The 13820-nt window shown below is 31.2% G+C and overlaps 1 protein-coding gene across 8 annotated transcripts in view; it reads right to left on the bottom strand.

Moving 5' to 3' along the window:
- Positions 1–3684: 3684 nt before the first annotated feature.
- LOC134684267 (ankyrin repeat and SAM domain-containing protein 1A-like) overlaps positions 3685–13820 on the bottom strand; it is a 74917-nt gene continuing 64781 nt past the window's right edge. For 7 of the 8 annotated variants that reach the window (XM_063543534.1, XM_063543537.1, XM_063543538.1 and 4 more), the window contains 3 exons: positions 9766–9852; positions 9224–9361; positions 3765–3968 (listed from right to left, as the gene is read on the bottom strand). In XM_063543534.1, coding sequence (XP_063399604.1) covers positions 3789–3968; positions 9224–9361; positions 9766–9852 — 405 coding nt within the window. In that variant the 3' untranslated portion in view covers positions 3765–3788. Of the gene's footprint in view, positions 3711–3764; positions 3969–9223; positions 9362–9765; positions 9853–13820 lie in introns of those variants that run through there. The other variant, XM_063543535.1, reaches the window with a different exon arrangement.

Below are 13820 nucleotides of genomic sequence, written 5' to 3'. Positions count from 1 at the left end.
ATCTTACTTCAATGCAATTTGATTGATTGGAAATAATTTTAACCATATTTAGTTAAAAAACTCAAAGCTAACAGACCCAAACAATGGTGTTGTGTTCAATATTTTTGGAGATGCCTCATTTTCAAACTTGAAGACAATTCAGTACAGGTTTATAGTAATGGAAATTATGAATTCAAAGTTAGTAGAGAGTAACAGATCCCTATACTTAACAACGGACCAGTATCTTGTTATATATTTGATTATCTTTGGGCAATCATCAATGATCACACTAGAATTAAGATTAAACAAACAGCTACTTGACTGTATTATTGTGGCACACTTCTGTTATTATCCATACTATATTAATATGTATACAATCAAACTACCAGCAGAAAATATCATAATTATCTGATTGGTTTTAAATCTTTCCATGACAGACTTTAATATGATGAACAATTTGTAAAAAAGTCAACATCTATTGAAAGCATAGTATAACATTAATCCATGGCAAGATACCATAACAACAACAGGAATGTTAAATGACCCTCATCATTGTAACTCAACGTTACTTCATTTAACACAACTGATTAAAATGTTTGTTTAATTCAGTCAGACATAACATGTCTATAGAAAAACACCAGCTACCCATCCCTGAAACAATCTACCATCATTTTCTTCCTTATTTTCAGATAATTAGATACAACAGTCTCAACAGATTTTAACAAAGCAATTTAAGCTCAAGCTTCTTATTAACAAAGATTACTACTTGAAACTTTCTTGTGATCATGATCTGATACTTTTATTATAAATCAAAAGAACATTAGCAAATATACAGAAATATGGACCTACATTTGGGCTATTAAAATAAATCAGGTCACTATAAAATACACATAACTAACACCTTGAGAACTTCCACTTTCTTGAGAGGCTGTTATTTATTTTAAATATCAAGTTGGTTAAGAGCTCTACAGAGCTCATGTTTACCTTGTTGAATTGTACGTATCATGCCAGACTCTAAATAAAATTAACTTATTTACTTACTTACTTACTAACATTAAGGAAAGGAAGCTAAGATGCGAATTTCGCTGATTTTTTCGCCTAAAAAACTTTAAAATTTTCACACCAAAAAATACAGTAAATATCCTGATTATATTTGAACTGCAAGCTGAAAATGAGGACATCTGAAACTCTCTTCCACAAGAAATTACATTCTATTTCCTACATTACAATAGAACACTTTGTGCCACTTAAATCATGTCTTTGAAGGCAGCTGATTTTTGTCAGTTTTATGTTGTTTTTCAAGGCAGCTGATTCTCACAACAGGTTTATGAATTATGATTATCATGACATTTTTGGTAAGGATATATGATCTCTTGAAATGGGGACCATCATTTTCTGTAAAAATTTGTTTTTTAATTTTGTAAATTTCTTTATTTTTTAACAATATTAACAAACATTTGAAATCAATTTAAACCTATGCAATTCCAACTTTTAAAATTATTAATATGTTGTTCCAATCATAACAATTGGTTCCCACTCCCTGCGGATCGTTTGTTCGCTCAGGTTTCACTTTGAAAACAGTTCACCTTGTTTATTTTCATTGATAACTGACAAACACAACAAGGCCATGATTAATATTTTAACATTAAAAATACTCTGTTCATTATAACAGGCATAAAATGCGTTTTGTTACATACAAGATCTCGAACACGATATGACAATCGCGTGACTGCACCTCATGTTTGTATAAACCACTTCTTAGGTCAAAAACAATCATTATAAAACCAGTGATAATATGCGTCCTGCACAAATTGCATGAAGATCGTTAATCGACCGATTTCGGGTCAAAATAATTACCAACTAAGTTTGAACGAGGATAAATACAGCATGTCATATGCCAAACACAGCGTTGACGTAAACAAAAAGAATATTCTCAATGTAATTTCATACTCTGCAAATTGTATAATATCATCGTAAAATATTGCAGAGGAAAATAATATGCAAAAAAATCATTTACATAAAAACACCCTATCTGCATAACTCCACCTACTAGAAAAAATGTAATACCTAAATGCCAAACGCAGTGAAGCGATGTTTAAACTTAAGTTATAATAAATATTTTGTACACAGAACTTTCAGGGTCAAAACAATTTAATTTATTAAAGCCGAACGAGATACGAAATGGCGAGTATTAGGTTCCAACTTATAAATCCAGAACATGGTAAAATATGCCTTTCGGAATTAATTTGATATAATTTAACCCCGTCAAAGTTGGAAGGTTCTGAATAGAGGCTTTGTTTTGATATCGACAAGATCCTGCATGGCGTCACTACAGTGGTTGACCTATATATAGCAATTCAATTATAGTCATTGTCCGATCAAATTTTCTGTGAGTTTGTACAATAGAATATGTTTACGAGATTTGAAAAATAATAGCATGCATTGACATTACGTCAAAATTAAATAACATTAATATCTCTTAATTACTGTTGACGTTTTCGTTTCCCACTTTTATTCATGTTAAATATAGAATTAATAATCATTACACTACTAATTTTTTGTAATAAAATAGAAAACTGCTTATCAATTACATCATACGCACCCTTTGTATATTTTAAGGTTAGACATTATATTGAGGTTGTAAATGTTGATATCGTTTATGTAACCCCTACACGTATCATTGTAATATAGTGAATCATCATGGTTGATTAGTTTTTATGTAACCTAAACAGTTATATGATACAGAAGATCTATGATATGCCTGTGTTGATTTAATGAGAAAAGATTACAACCAAAGGAAGATAACTCCAGCAGATCTTTGTGGACCATTATATATTTTTATTTTAAGAATGAAATGATTGACCCCAAAAATGCAAAAGAAAAAAATACATCATAGAAATTATTTTTCACATATACCTTATTGGACTTAAAGAGACTGACCAGTTAACATCCTCTGTTTAATTTGCTGATAATTAAATCTTAAGTCATATTGTTCACAACAATAGTCTGCATTTTTGTCCAATCTTTATGAGAAAAAAAACACCAGGAAAATTTTCTTTACAAAATCTATATTAATTTTTTAAGTGCAATATACTTGGAATTTTAGACTCCAACATCAAATGGTCTTCCAAAACCAGTAACGAGTTTCAATTATTGCTATTATAACCCTGTCGCATTTTTTGCAATATTAAAAACATCGCTATTATTTCTTAATTTACAGTATCATTAGTGGGTAAAAATTTGTACAAGCTGGAATTTAAGCACTCCTTAGATTTAGTATAAAAAATTATCAAACTGGTCAGAACCAGTGCACCAAGCAATAAATATTTGACATCTGTGTATCACGTAAATAAGTTTTTGTTTTCTTACGCAATAAAATGGCTATTAACAAAATGAGTGAGTGGGAGTTGAGGTGAATTGAAAAATCAAATAAAATTGTCATCTATTTTTGTATTATATGTAATTTGTAAAGTGTAATGCATGTACACAGCTGTATAACATCTGAACACATGTATTAAATGGTTTATTAAAGTATTATATAATTTATACCTTTTACTTCCTCTTTCTCAAGGTCATACAGAATTTAACGAAGATTTAGATGATAATTACTAATATATAATTTATACCTTTAAGTTCCTCATGTTTCTCAAGGTCACACAGTATTTAACAAAGCTTTGGATGATAATTACTAATATATAATTTATACCTTTAAGTTCCTCATGTTTCTCAAGGTCACACAGTATTTTACGAAGCTTTGGACGATCATTACTTATATATAATTCATACCTTTTACTTCCTCTTTCTCAAGGTCATACAGTATTTAACGAAGCTTTTGATGATGATATACTCTGTGAAGAATCGTCTGCATCACTTTGACTCAGTGTTCGTTCAAACTCTTTGGCTTCCTCTGCGGCTTTTTCTTTCTGAGCCATCTGATAAGCGACCTCGAAAGCTTCTCCAAGAGTCATAATCACCTCTCTAGCTAAATCCTACAACAATATACAGATAATCAGATTAATTAAGTGTAACAAAAAACAAAAATGTTAAATTCAAATTTTGCTGCGACTGGTTAGTTTAATTTATGAAAAAGCTTTATTTAAACATTTATAAGTCTGGGTCTTGTTGGAATAGTATTTGCCCAAGACAAAACTTATTTCAACAATTACCAAAACATTATTCAAATATCTCTTGACAGAAATCTCATCATTGCAGAAAATGTTACCTGCGTTAACCAAAATTTACATTTAAACATTTATATCATTGATATGATGTCAGATAAATAATATCTTCAACAGAATTCTTGTTCATGTATATTTAATTTTAGTTATGTGAGGAAATTAAAGTGCACCAAATGCAGATATTGCTTTATTAACAAGTCAATAAATGTGTTGGGTAACACAGCCAACAATAAGCAGCCATGTGTACTTAGCATAAGCTTGCCCTGCAGGGAGCAGATCAAAGAGGGAAGATGTTCTTGGCCAATAATACACCACTACAATACAATGTTCATCTACCATAAAACAAAATCCAACAACGACTCTTAAAATACAATTATTTAGCTTTCCGTAATGGTTTGTTAGTCGACAACAATAATTGCATGAAATCTCAGTTCTCAACCAGACTTCAAAGGCGAGATCAAAAGTCATGCCCACATGGGGTATAAAGCCTGTTCGGTAGGAGTCGTAGGTCACTACTAATAAATCCATATAGGGATAAACTTAATCTCCTGTGACGCTTAATCTTAATGGATTCATTTTAATTTTGCTAATTTGTCATTGAAGTGATTTTAGTGCATAATAACGTAATGGAAATTATAAATAAAATTTCTTGTATAAAAGCTATTCCAATTGTTCCCCAACAATGCTTATGACTTTTCTTTATAGCCAGGTTTTGTTAGTCATATATCATTTCTAGGAAATAAGGAGTGTTAAAAACATGTCAGTTGTATGTAATCTGTTGTTTTATTATTATTTTAGTTAGATAATAGATGGGGGAATTCCCTTGAACAAATAAAATAAAACCATTGTCAGAAAATGCATTTCAAACTTGCTTTTCTGTGTAACACTGGACACTTTTGTTCATGATGAAAAGACAGCAATACAAGCTCTGCATATTAGATACCGCAGATTTTCTTGGTGCACTTCAAGTTTCCTTACAAGCAAACTTATTAAGTTATATAAAAATCCCTCAAATTTTCAATATGGAGTATTTAAACAATGTCAATGTCATATACAACTGAGATTGCCTGAGATACAGGTCATTGAATACACAATATATTCCAAAAAGAGGGGGTGTTGTTTAAATGAATGGCATTTTCACTTTTTGGATTCAATTTGCGTTGATAATTTATTAATAAATGATTGTTTATAAATTCTGAAACAAATTTTCCTCATTGCTACGTTTTAATTGAAAGCCTTCATGTAAATCTGAACTAGGTTGATTTATTTACAGTGTAAATGTCTCTTCTTTAACTAATTCAAGAATTCAACAAATAAAACAAACATTTCTTTGAAGTATAATTTTGATTTTTTTGTTTATTGTTCATATTTTTTTCAAAATACTAAATGATCTTGGGTAAAATAGCCAACCTTACACAGAATCCATGCTTGAATACCCTTGTAAGGCCAACATACAGTAAATCTATTTAATATAAATAACATACGAAGCCAACAAGTGCCTATTTGGATAACCGTTAATTAAAGCAATTGACTAAGGCATAGTCTAGGACACATCGATAAAGCCAAAGGGTATCTGAATATTACCGGACATTTAACCCTACAATTATGTCGTAGTTTATTACAATTTAAACCATTATTGTTCAGACATTTTGACAATAAGAATAGGTGCAGACAAGTCAATGACAAGGGAAAGAATGTCTATTATAAAGTCTACTATGAGGGTAACATTTAATATATTTCTTACCAAGTTAGTATTTATCTTATGTGAAACCTCTATATAAAGAGCATAAAAAGAGAAAGTTGTGCATTTTACATGTTTTACACACAGGCAAAAACTTGCTTAAAAACCAGTGATGTTTTCGAATATTTCAGCAAATCAAAAACAAACATGTTTTCAAAACATAAATTTTGAAGAAATTTTATTTTGGAATGCACAAACAAAAGTTGAAAATGATTTTTTCTGGTTCTGCATGTAAAAGACTGTTTACACCAATTATTTGTTGATAAAGATAAAGCTGTTAGTCGTTTGACTTGTTAAATCCTTGTTAACTGCCATCATTACTATCGTTTATAACCAAGGGAGAACCTAACTATACCTAGCTATACCACCCACGTACCATATAAACATCTTATCTCATCACAAATCAATATACAATGACCTTTCACTTATTTAAAATCATTTAGGCTTCATATCATTTTTTAAATAAAGACGAAATATAATTGGATTATTTACTTCTTAATTACATGTGACTATCATCTGACAAAAGTATTTCAGGTACAAAATGTTGAAAACAAAGTTAAATTTGAAATAGTAGAAGCAGATTTTCAGGTGCAAAATGTTGAAAACAAAATTAATTTTTGTGATGATAGGAGGAGACTTTTTGACATAAGCGTGGACGAGGATTTAAATGTTGACAGGTACTATAAGTATGCTGACAGATGGCGATTAAAACCTGCCGATAGTCAAGACAGATGTAGAATCGCCAAGGCTTCCCTCCCTTACCTAATGATGGGTAAAATTAATTGGACAAACTGAAAACTGTTGGTAAATCGGGCGAACAGTGTGTAACCATGCATAGGTTTAAGTAGTAAAAGGGAGATAACAACGTTACAGATTTACCAATGGACGAAACATCATTTAATGAAATTCTTGTAGCAATGACAATAGAAATAATTAATTTCTTGTTTGCAGTTTTGCCTTCAATGCATAAAGACCTGCCTTTTACACTAATGATGGATAATAAAACTGTGTGATTTCTGTCACGGGGTCATTTAGGGTGGTTCTCGCTTGGATTACTTTAAGATTGAATGGACTATCAATTAGTAACATGAAAAGTCCTTGTTACTGATCTAATTATATCTCACATTGTATAAATGTACATAATAAAGGAGGTCTAATTCCCTGGGAGAATGTTCTACTTGGTGGAATACATACCCAGAAAAAACATGTTCCACTATTTCTATGATTATTTCTATCAATATTGTGTTTCAAATTGAAAATTTTGTATACATGTAATTTCAACATTTTACACAAAGATTTCTCTATAAAGCAATAAACATAAGTGTTGTATTTGAGGAAAAATATAAAATCATGAAAAAAATATCATGTCTGCTAGAATCTAGCATTTTTTATTATGAATGTGTTTTGTGCGAAACAAATTTTGTAAATAACACTTTATAATTCTATGGGTTACAACCACATTTCATGATTTACCTCCAATAGAAACTCTCAAACCCAAATATTTTAGAGTCAAGGATGTATAAGTGTCTGTATGTGACTGTAAGTAAGTACCTTAGTGTGTGTCTGTGTGTATTAGTGTGTATATACTTACTGCAGTTCTTACACTGAACACATGGCAATAATGTTTACAAGTTTCATTGTCTCTTGTGATGTATGTATGTGTATTAGTATATGTGTGTATGTGTATTAGTGTGTATTTACTTACAGCAGTCCTTACACTGAACACATGGCAATAATGTTTACAAGTTTCATTGTCTCGTGTGATGTATGTGTGTGTGTGTGTGTGTATTAGTGTGTGTGTACTTACAGCAGTTCTAACACTGAACACATGGCAATAATGTTTACAAGTTTCATTGTCTCTTGTGATGTATGTGTGTGTGTGTGTGTGTATTAGTGTGTGTGTACTTACAGCAGTTCTAACACTGAACACATGGCAATAATGTTTACAAGTTTCATTGCCTCTTGTGATGTATGTGTGTGTGTGTGTGTGTATTAGTGTGTGTGTACTTACAGCAGTTCTAACACTGAACACATGGCAATAATGTTTACAAGTTTCATTGTCTCTTGTGATGTATATGTGTGTGTGTGTATTAGTGTGTGTGTACTTACAGCAGTCCTTACACTGAACACATGGCAATAATGTTTACAAGTTTCATTGTCTCTTGTGATGTATATGTGTGTGTGTGTATTAGTGTGTGTATACTTACAGCAGTCCTTACACTGAACACATGGCAATAATGTTTACAAGTTTCATTGTCTCTTGTGATGTATATGTGTGTGTGTGTATTAGTGTGTGTATACTTACAGCAGTCCTTACACTGAACACATGGCAATAATGTTTACAAGTTTCATTGTCTCTTGTGATGTATATGTGTGTGTGTGTGTATTAGTGTGTGTATACTTACAGCAGTCCTTACACTGAACACATGGCAATAATTTTTACAAGTTTCATTGTCTCGTGTGATGTGTAGGTGTGTGTGTGTGTGTGTGTATTAGTGTGTGTGTACTTACAGCAGTTCTAACACTGAACACATGGCAATAATGTTTACAAGTTTCATTGCCTCTTGTGATGTATGTGTGTGTGTGTGTGTGTATTAGTGTGTGTGTACTTACAGCAGTTCTAACACTGAACACATGGCAATAATGTTTACAAGTTTCATTGTCTCTTGTGATGTATGTGTGTGTGTGTGTGTGTGTATTAGTGTGTGTGTACTTACAGCAGTTCTAACACTGAACACATGGCAATAATGTTTACAAGTTTCATTGTCTCTTGTGATGTATATGTGTGTGTGTGTATTAGTGTGTGTATACTTACAGCAGTCCTTACACTGAACACATGGCAATAATGTTTACAAGTTTCATTGTCTCTTGTGATGTATATGTGTGTGTGTGTGTATTAGTGTGTGTATACTTACAGCAGTCCTTACACTGAACACATGGCAATAATTTTTACAAGTTTCATTGTCTCGTGTGATGTGTAGGTGTGTGTGTGTGTGTGTGTATTAGTGTGTGTGTACTTACAGCAGTTCTAACACTGAACACATGGCAATAATGTTTACAAGTTTCATTGCCTCTTGTGATGTATGTGTGTGTGTGTGTGTGTATTAGTGTGTGTGTACTTACAGCAGTTCTAACACTGAACACATGGCAATAATGTTTACAAGTTTCATTGTCTCTTGTGATGTATGTGTGTGTGTGTGTGTGTGTATTAGTGTGTGTGTACTTACAGCAGTTCTAACACTGAACACATGGCAATAATGTTTACAAGTTTCATTGTCTCTTGTGATGTATATGTGTGTGTGTGTATTAGTGTGTGTATACTTACAGCAGTCCTTACACTGAACACATGGCAATAATGTTTACAAGTTTCATTGTCTCGTGTGATGTATGCAAAGAAGTTCATACTCTCTGCATCCTGGCATGCACAAAATATGTTTACTATCTCGTGATCACAGATAACTTTCTGAAATGATAAAACATAATTCACAGTTTAAAGAAAAAGTTTATACAGATAAAAAGATATGCTACAAACAAACAATTTCTTAAAATAGCAAAAACATATGAGAGATGAGTTACTGTAAGTTAATTAAACATATTTTTTCTAGGATTATATTGCATGTTCACTGTAAAATTATTTTAAAAACATTATTTTGAATAATTCATCTGCTAATAGTAAGTGTTTTTTTAAGAGGACAGCAAACAAAAACATATATATAGTCTTATAACAGATATTAGAAGATGTGGTATGAGTGTCAATGAGACAACTCTCCATAAACATGTGAAAGCTCTATCTCAGGCAAAAAACCTGTAATTGAAAAACTACAAGCACTGGGACAAATTCTATTATATACTACATAAATATCTCACCTTTGATTTGGCATCTATAAATTTGACCCCTCGATATGATATTGACAACATAATGGTGGGGATCTTTGCTATGGCATCAGCTGATTTCTGAAGAATAAATAACAAATGGTGAGTAAGTATAGGATAGCAAAAAATATTAATCAACAACTAAATGATTTTTGTTGTTGTACCTGCTAATAAGGCAAATAACAATTGAAATTAATTTATCTTGTACTTTTCCCTGTATAAATACATGTATATTTCAAGGTGTACATCTATATGTATGTGTAATATAAACTATAATAATAATAATTTACATAGGTTATTGATATAAATGTTTATTGTTGAAGGATAAATTTGAGGTTAAAAACGAAAACTGCTTCTTTAGATACTTGGAACAAATTAATAACAAGACAAAAATGTTTAACTTTTTGGAAAGACTTTAACGTAACTAAAAAAAAAGAAATGTAGTTAAAGCTTTCTAATTGAAAGAAATACAATATTAACCTTTCAATAATGGAAATTCTGGTGTAATTAAAATGTTATTGCTTACAAATAAACTCAAATCTTAAGAACTTTTCATACCGCATCAACCTCAAAAACAATTCAAATAAAATGCATGATAGAACATTTATTTTTTTGTTGGTTAAACTGGCAGAAAATTCTCTGATCTTTACAATGTCATTATATTTGTTAAGCATGGATTATTTCTGATTTCACTATCAAATTTAAACAGGAAAATGTAGGGAATGACTTTAACAATCTATCTTTTCATCAAAATGATTAATGAGTAAAAGGAAGAATACAACATCATTAGCCTCATCTTTAAACCAATGCTCTTTGATTTATATCCTTATATATCTTTATCATAAACGCTTCACTGATTCTGAAAATGAATGCAGAAGTCATTACTGTTTTTAAATTAATTTTTGCTCTGGAAATTGTCGGAAATGAATTATTTGGAACAGAAAGAAATGAAAGTTAAAGAAAAGAAACACATGCACCATCCTTATCTGTGCTGAGTTGTATAAGATGCAAGATTCATTAAGCAACATCATATATTAATTTCCCATATTGATGACGAGATTTGGGAATAATGTCAAAGGCATATGACATCTACGACCCTACTACCAATGTCATCATTGTAAACACATTCATCAACACTTAGATTTCCGCTAAATAGCAACGATATCAATACATCTGATGATCTCCGATGGAAACGATCGAGTCAGCTGATCCAATCTTACGAGAGACGTACACTTCATAACCATCAAAAGTGAAAATGGTGAAATATAAAATATGAAGATGAATGTCTTGATGTGAATTAATATATCTATGCTTCATTTAACATTTTATCAGGAGAAAACTATTATCTATGGTGGCTCCTAGACCAGCATGCCAAAGTGTCAATCACTGATTTAATCCTTTTGTCCGCGGACAAGATTCACATTCATCATGATAACATGAAAATAGCCCATTTCTATAATTAATTTTTTTCTTGTAATGTATTTAGTTGATAAAATAAAATGAGATATGTTCTGTATGTCAAAAAGTTAGCAACCCCATAACACAAATATATAGTAATCAAAAATAGATATATGAGTTCCAAATTAAGTTCTTTTACCATGGTCATGGATCATAATTCTAAATTGTATTCAGTTGATTCATCTTCTGAATAATTTCAACCCAGATGACAAGAGACCTGACTTCAAGATGAAAGTAGAAAGTGACCACAACTGGTTAAATTCCTAATTTGGAATTGGTACATTATATGATGATGATGATGATAAGGCTCAAGACATTTTGTAGATACATTTGAAGATTTCCAATTTGAAAAATGTACATAATAGAAGTTGACAAGAATAACCTTATTTGTGAGAATTCAACCCAGTTTTCTTATATTAAAAGGTGTTATAATTATCCAGTTATGCTGTTTTCTTGAAATTTAAAATGCTCACAACTCTTTTGTCAAATTTGTTCATTTTGGTTTGTAGATAAATTGTGGTGAGATCAAATTAAAAGTTGAAGTATTTCAGCAGACCTTATTTAAACGAGTCACTTTACTTAAAGCTCAAATTGTAAACATTTCATATAAGCTGTAGTTGTTCTCACTTTTTGAGTTTGTATATCACTATAACTGACCTAGTTTCGACATTGGTGTTAAGTACCAAACACATCATACTATTTCGCTATTATCATACCTGTAGACAGGGGGGTTCGTATGACCCCCCCCTTGAAAACAAATAAGCACTGTTAAAGTCAATGTTCTGTTCGAATTTTGACTGTTAAAGTCAAGTTGGTGAGTCATATGAACCCCCCCTTGGAAATTCCTGGCTACAGGCCTGATTATGCACTTGAAAGTTCGTCTAAATAAAAGCAGTGTTGTTTGATTCATATAGTTAAAAATGGCACCAATAAAGTCCTTCTTGATGAATTTTTCTGAAGCATCTTATTCTAGTCTCCTAAATCACATGACCTTGATGATCTGATTATCACTTCAAGCATTTGTTTGCCCAAAAATTCAGTTTTGATCTTACTTCCTGGTGATAAAGTTTTCAACTAGAAATTTTGGTAAAAGAGGCTCCCAGAAACAATGCACTTGGTCTGAAACTTTAAATTCAATTTTTTGTCATACCACCCAAAGTAAAATTCATTAAGATTGGTAAGGCTGGATATTTGAGATTTTGCACATATTTTTTTTAATTTATATTTTAAACCTTGATAGAGAATCTCTCCATTCAGATTTATTTCTGTACAAGAATCTGATATTTAATCTATTTTGATAAAATGTCAATTTCATTCAGTATTCAAAAGCCTAGAATCAGATTACAACGGAATAAAAAGAGAAAGAAATTAAACCTTTTATAAGATGAATTACTCAAATAATACTGAAGAAGAAAATTTAATTTTCATTGTGCGGGTCATCTATTATAATAGAGGCAAAGTAATGACACTGATTTGTGTAAAATCGTAGGTACGCTCAATTGAGTTAAGTAAGGTTGGATGAGTCTTGCTGAGGAAAAATAGGATTCATTACTTCTATACAATATGATGCGCTGCATACAATCCAATAATGTCAGAAATTCCCAAATCAACATCAATCAGAAAGGACGAAATCAACATCCTTTGATTTTCTATTTCTAAACCAATACTACAAACATTTTGTATAGGTCAGTTAATGGCGACTTCTTCATGGAGAGACAGACTTATTCAAAAACAGGAAAAATTAATGATCAAGCATTCTGTACATATTAAATCAAGCTTTTCACATAAACTTCAAAGTATGGAACGTTTATTCTCCATCGCGGGCATCAAATATGATGTGAAATGGAGAAACGTACACCAGAATGAGAAGTAATTAAGGCGATTAATTAAATCATCTTGCCACAATTTGATGTCATCATAATATAGATGGTACTTGTTCACGGTCCAATACACATTAGATTTGCCTAGTGAAATGATGTATGCAACCGTTTGTCAGTTTGGGAATGAATGTGGAATAATCGCTCAAAGCAGCATGAACGAAGAGCAATCACAAATAAGGGAAAAAGATATAAGTTTGTTTAATGTATATAACAAATACAACTTAGTTCATAGTTGTGTAAGTTATCAAATGCCCAATATACCAGATTCCAGCACGGATCACGGAACCTTACAGTGAAAATGAAATTGATATGGCACGGATCATAGATTAACAAGAGTAGCTATACGTGGTAATAGACTGATCAAAGCCAGTAATGCTAATTGAAAGAGTAAACAAAATTTACCATCAATTACTATTCATTTAATTTGAAAATCAAATAAAGCAATTAATTAGGAATTATAAGTATCAATTGGTACACTTAAAATGGGTGTACATAAATTAGTCATAAAACTTTTCCTAGGTTAGAATTTAAAAAAAAACATTTAATGCAGTACAATATATATCGACTAACTGCCAATACAATATGTTTGGCTTGTATGACTAATTCTTAAAATTTAAAAATGGTTAACTCCCCCCTGTGACTTTAACTGCAACAGCATGTATGTCTCACTTATTCTCTAATTAGTTATCAAAGGTACCAGGATTATAATTT

The sequence above is a fragment of the Mytilus trossulus genome, chromosome 9 (genome assembly GCF_036588685.1).
Source record: "Mytilus trossulus isolate FHL-02 chromosome 9, PNRI_Mtr1.1.1.hap1, whole genome shotgun sequence".
NCBI lineage: Eukaryota > Metazoa > Mollusca > Bivalvia > Mytilida > Mytilidae > Mytilus > Mytilus trossulus.
The sequence above is the reverse complement of the archived record's forward strand: the minus strand, read 5'-3'. Positions and strand labels throughout refer to the sequence as shown.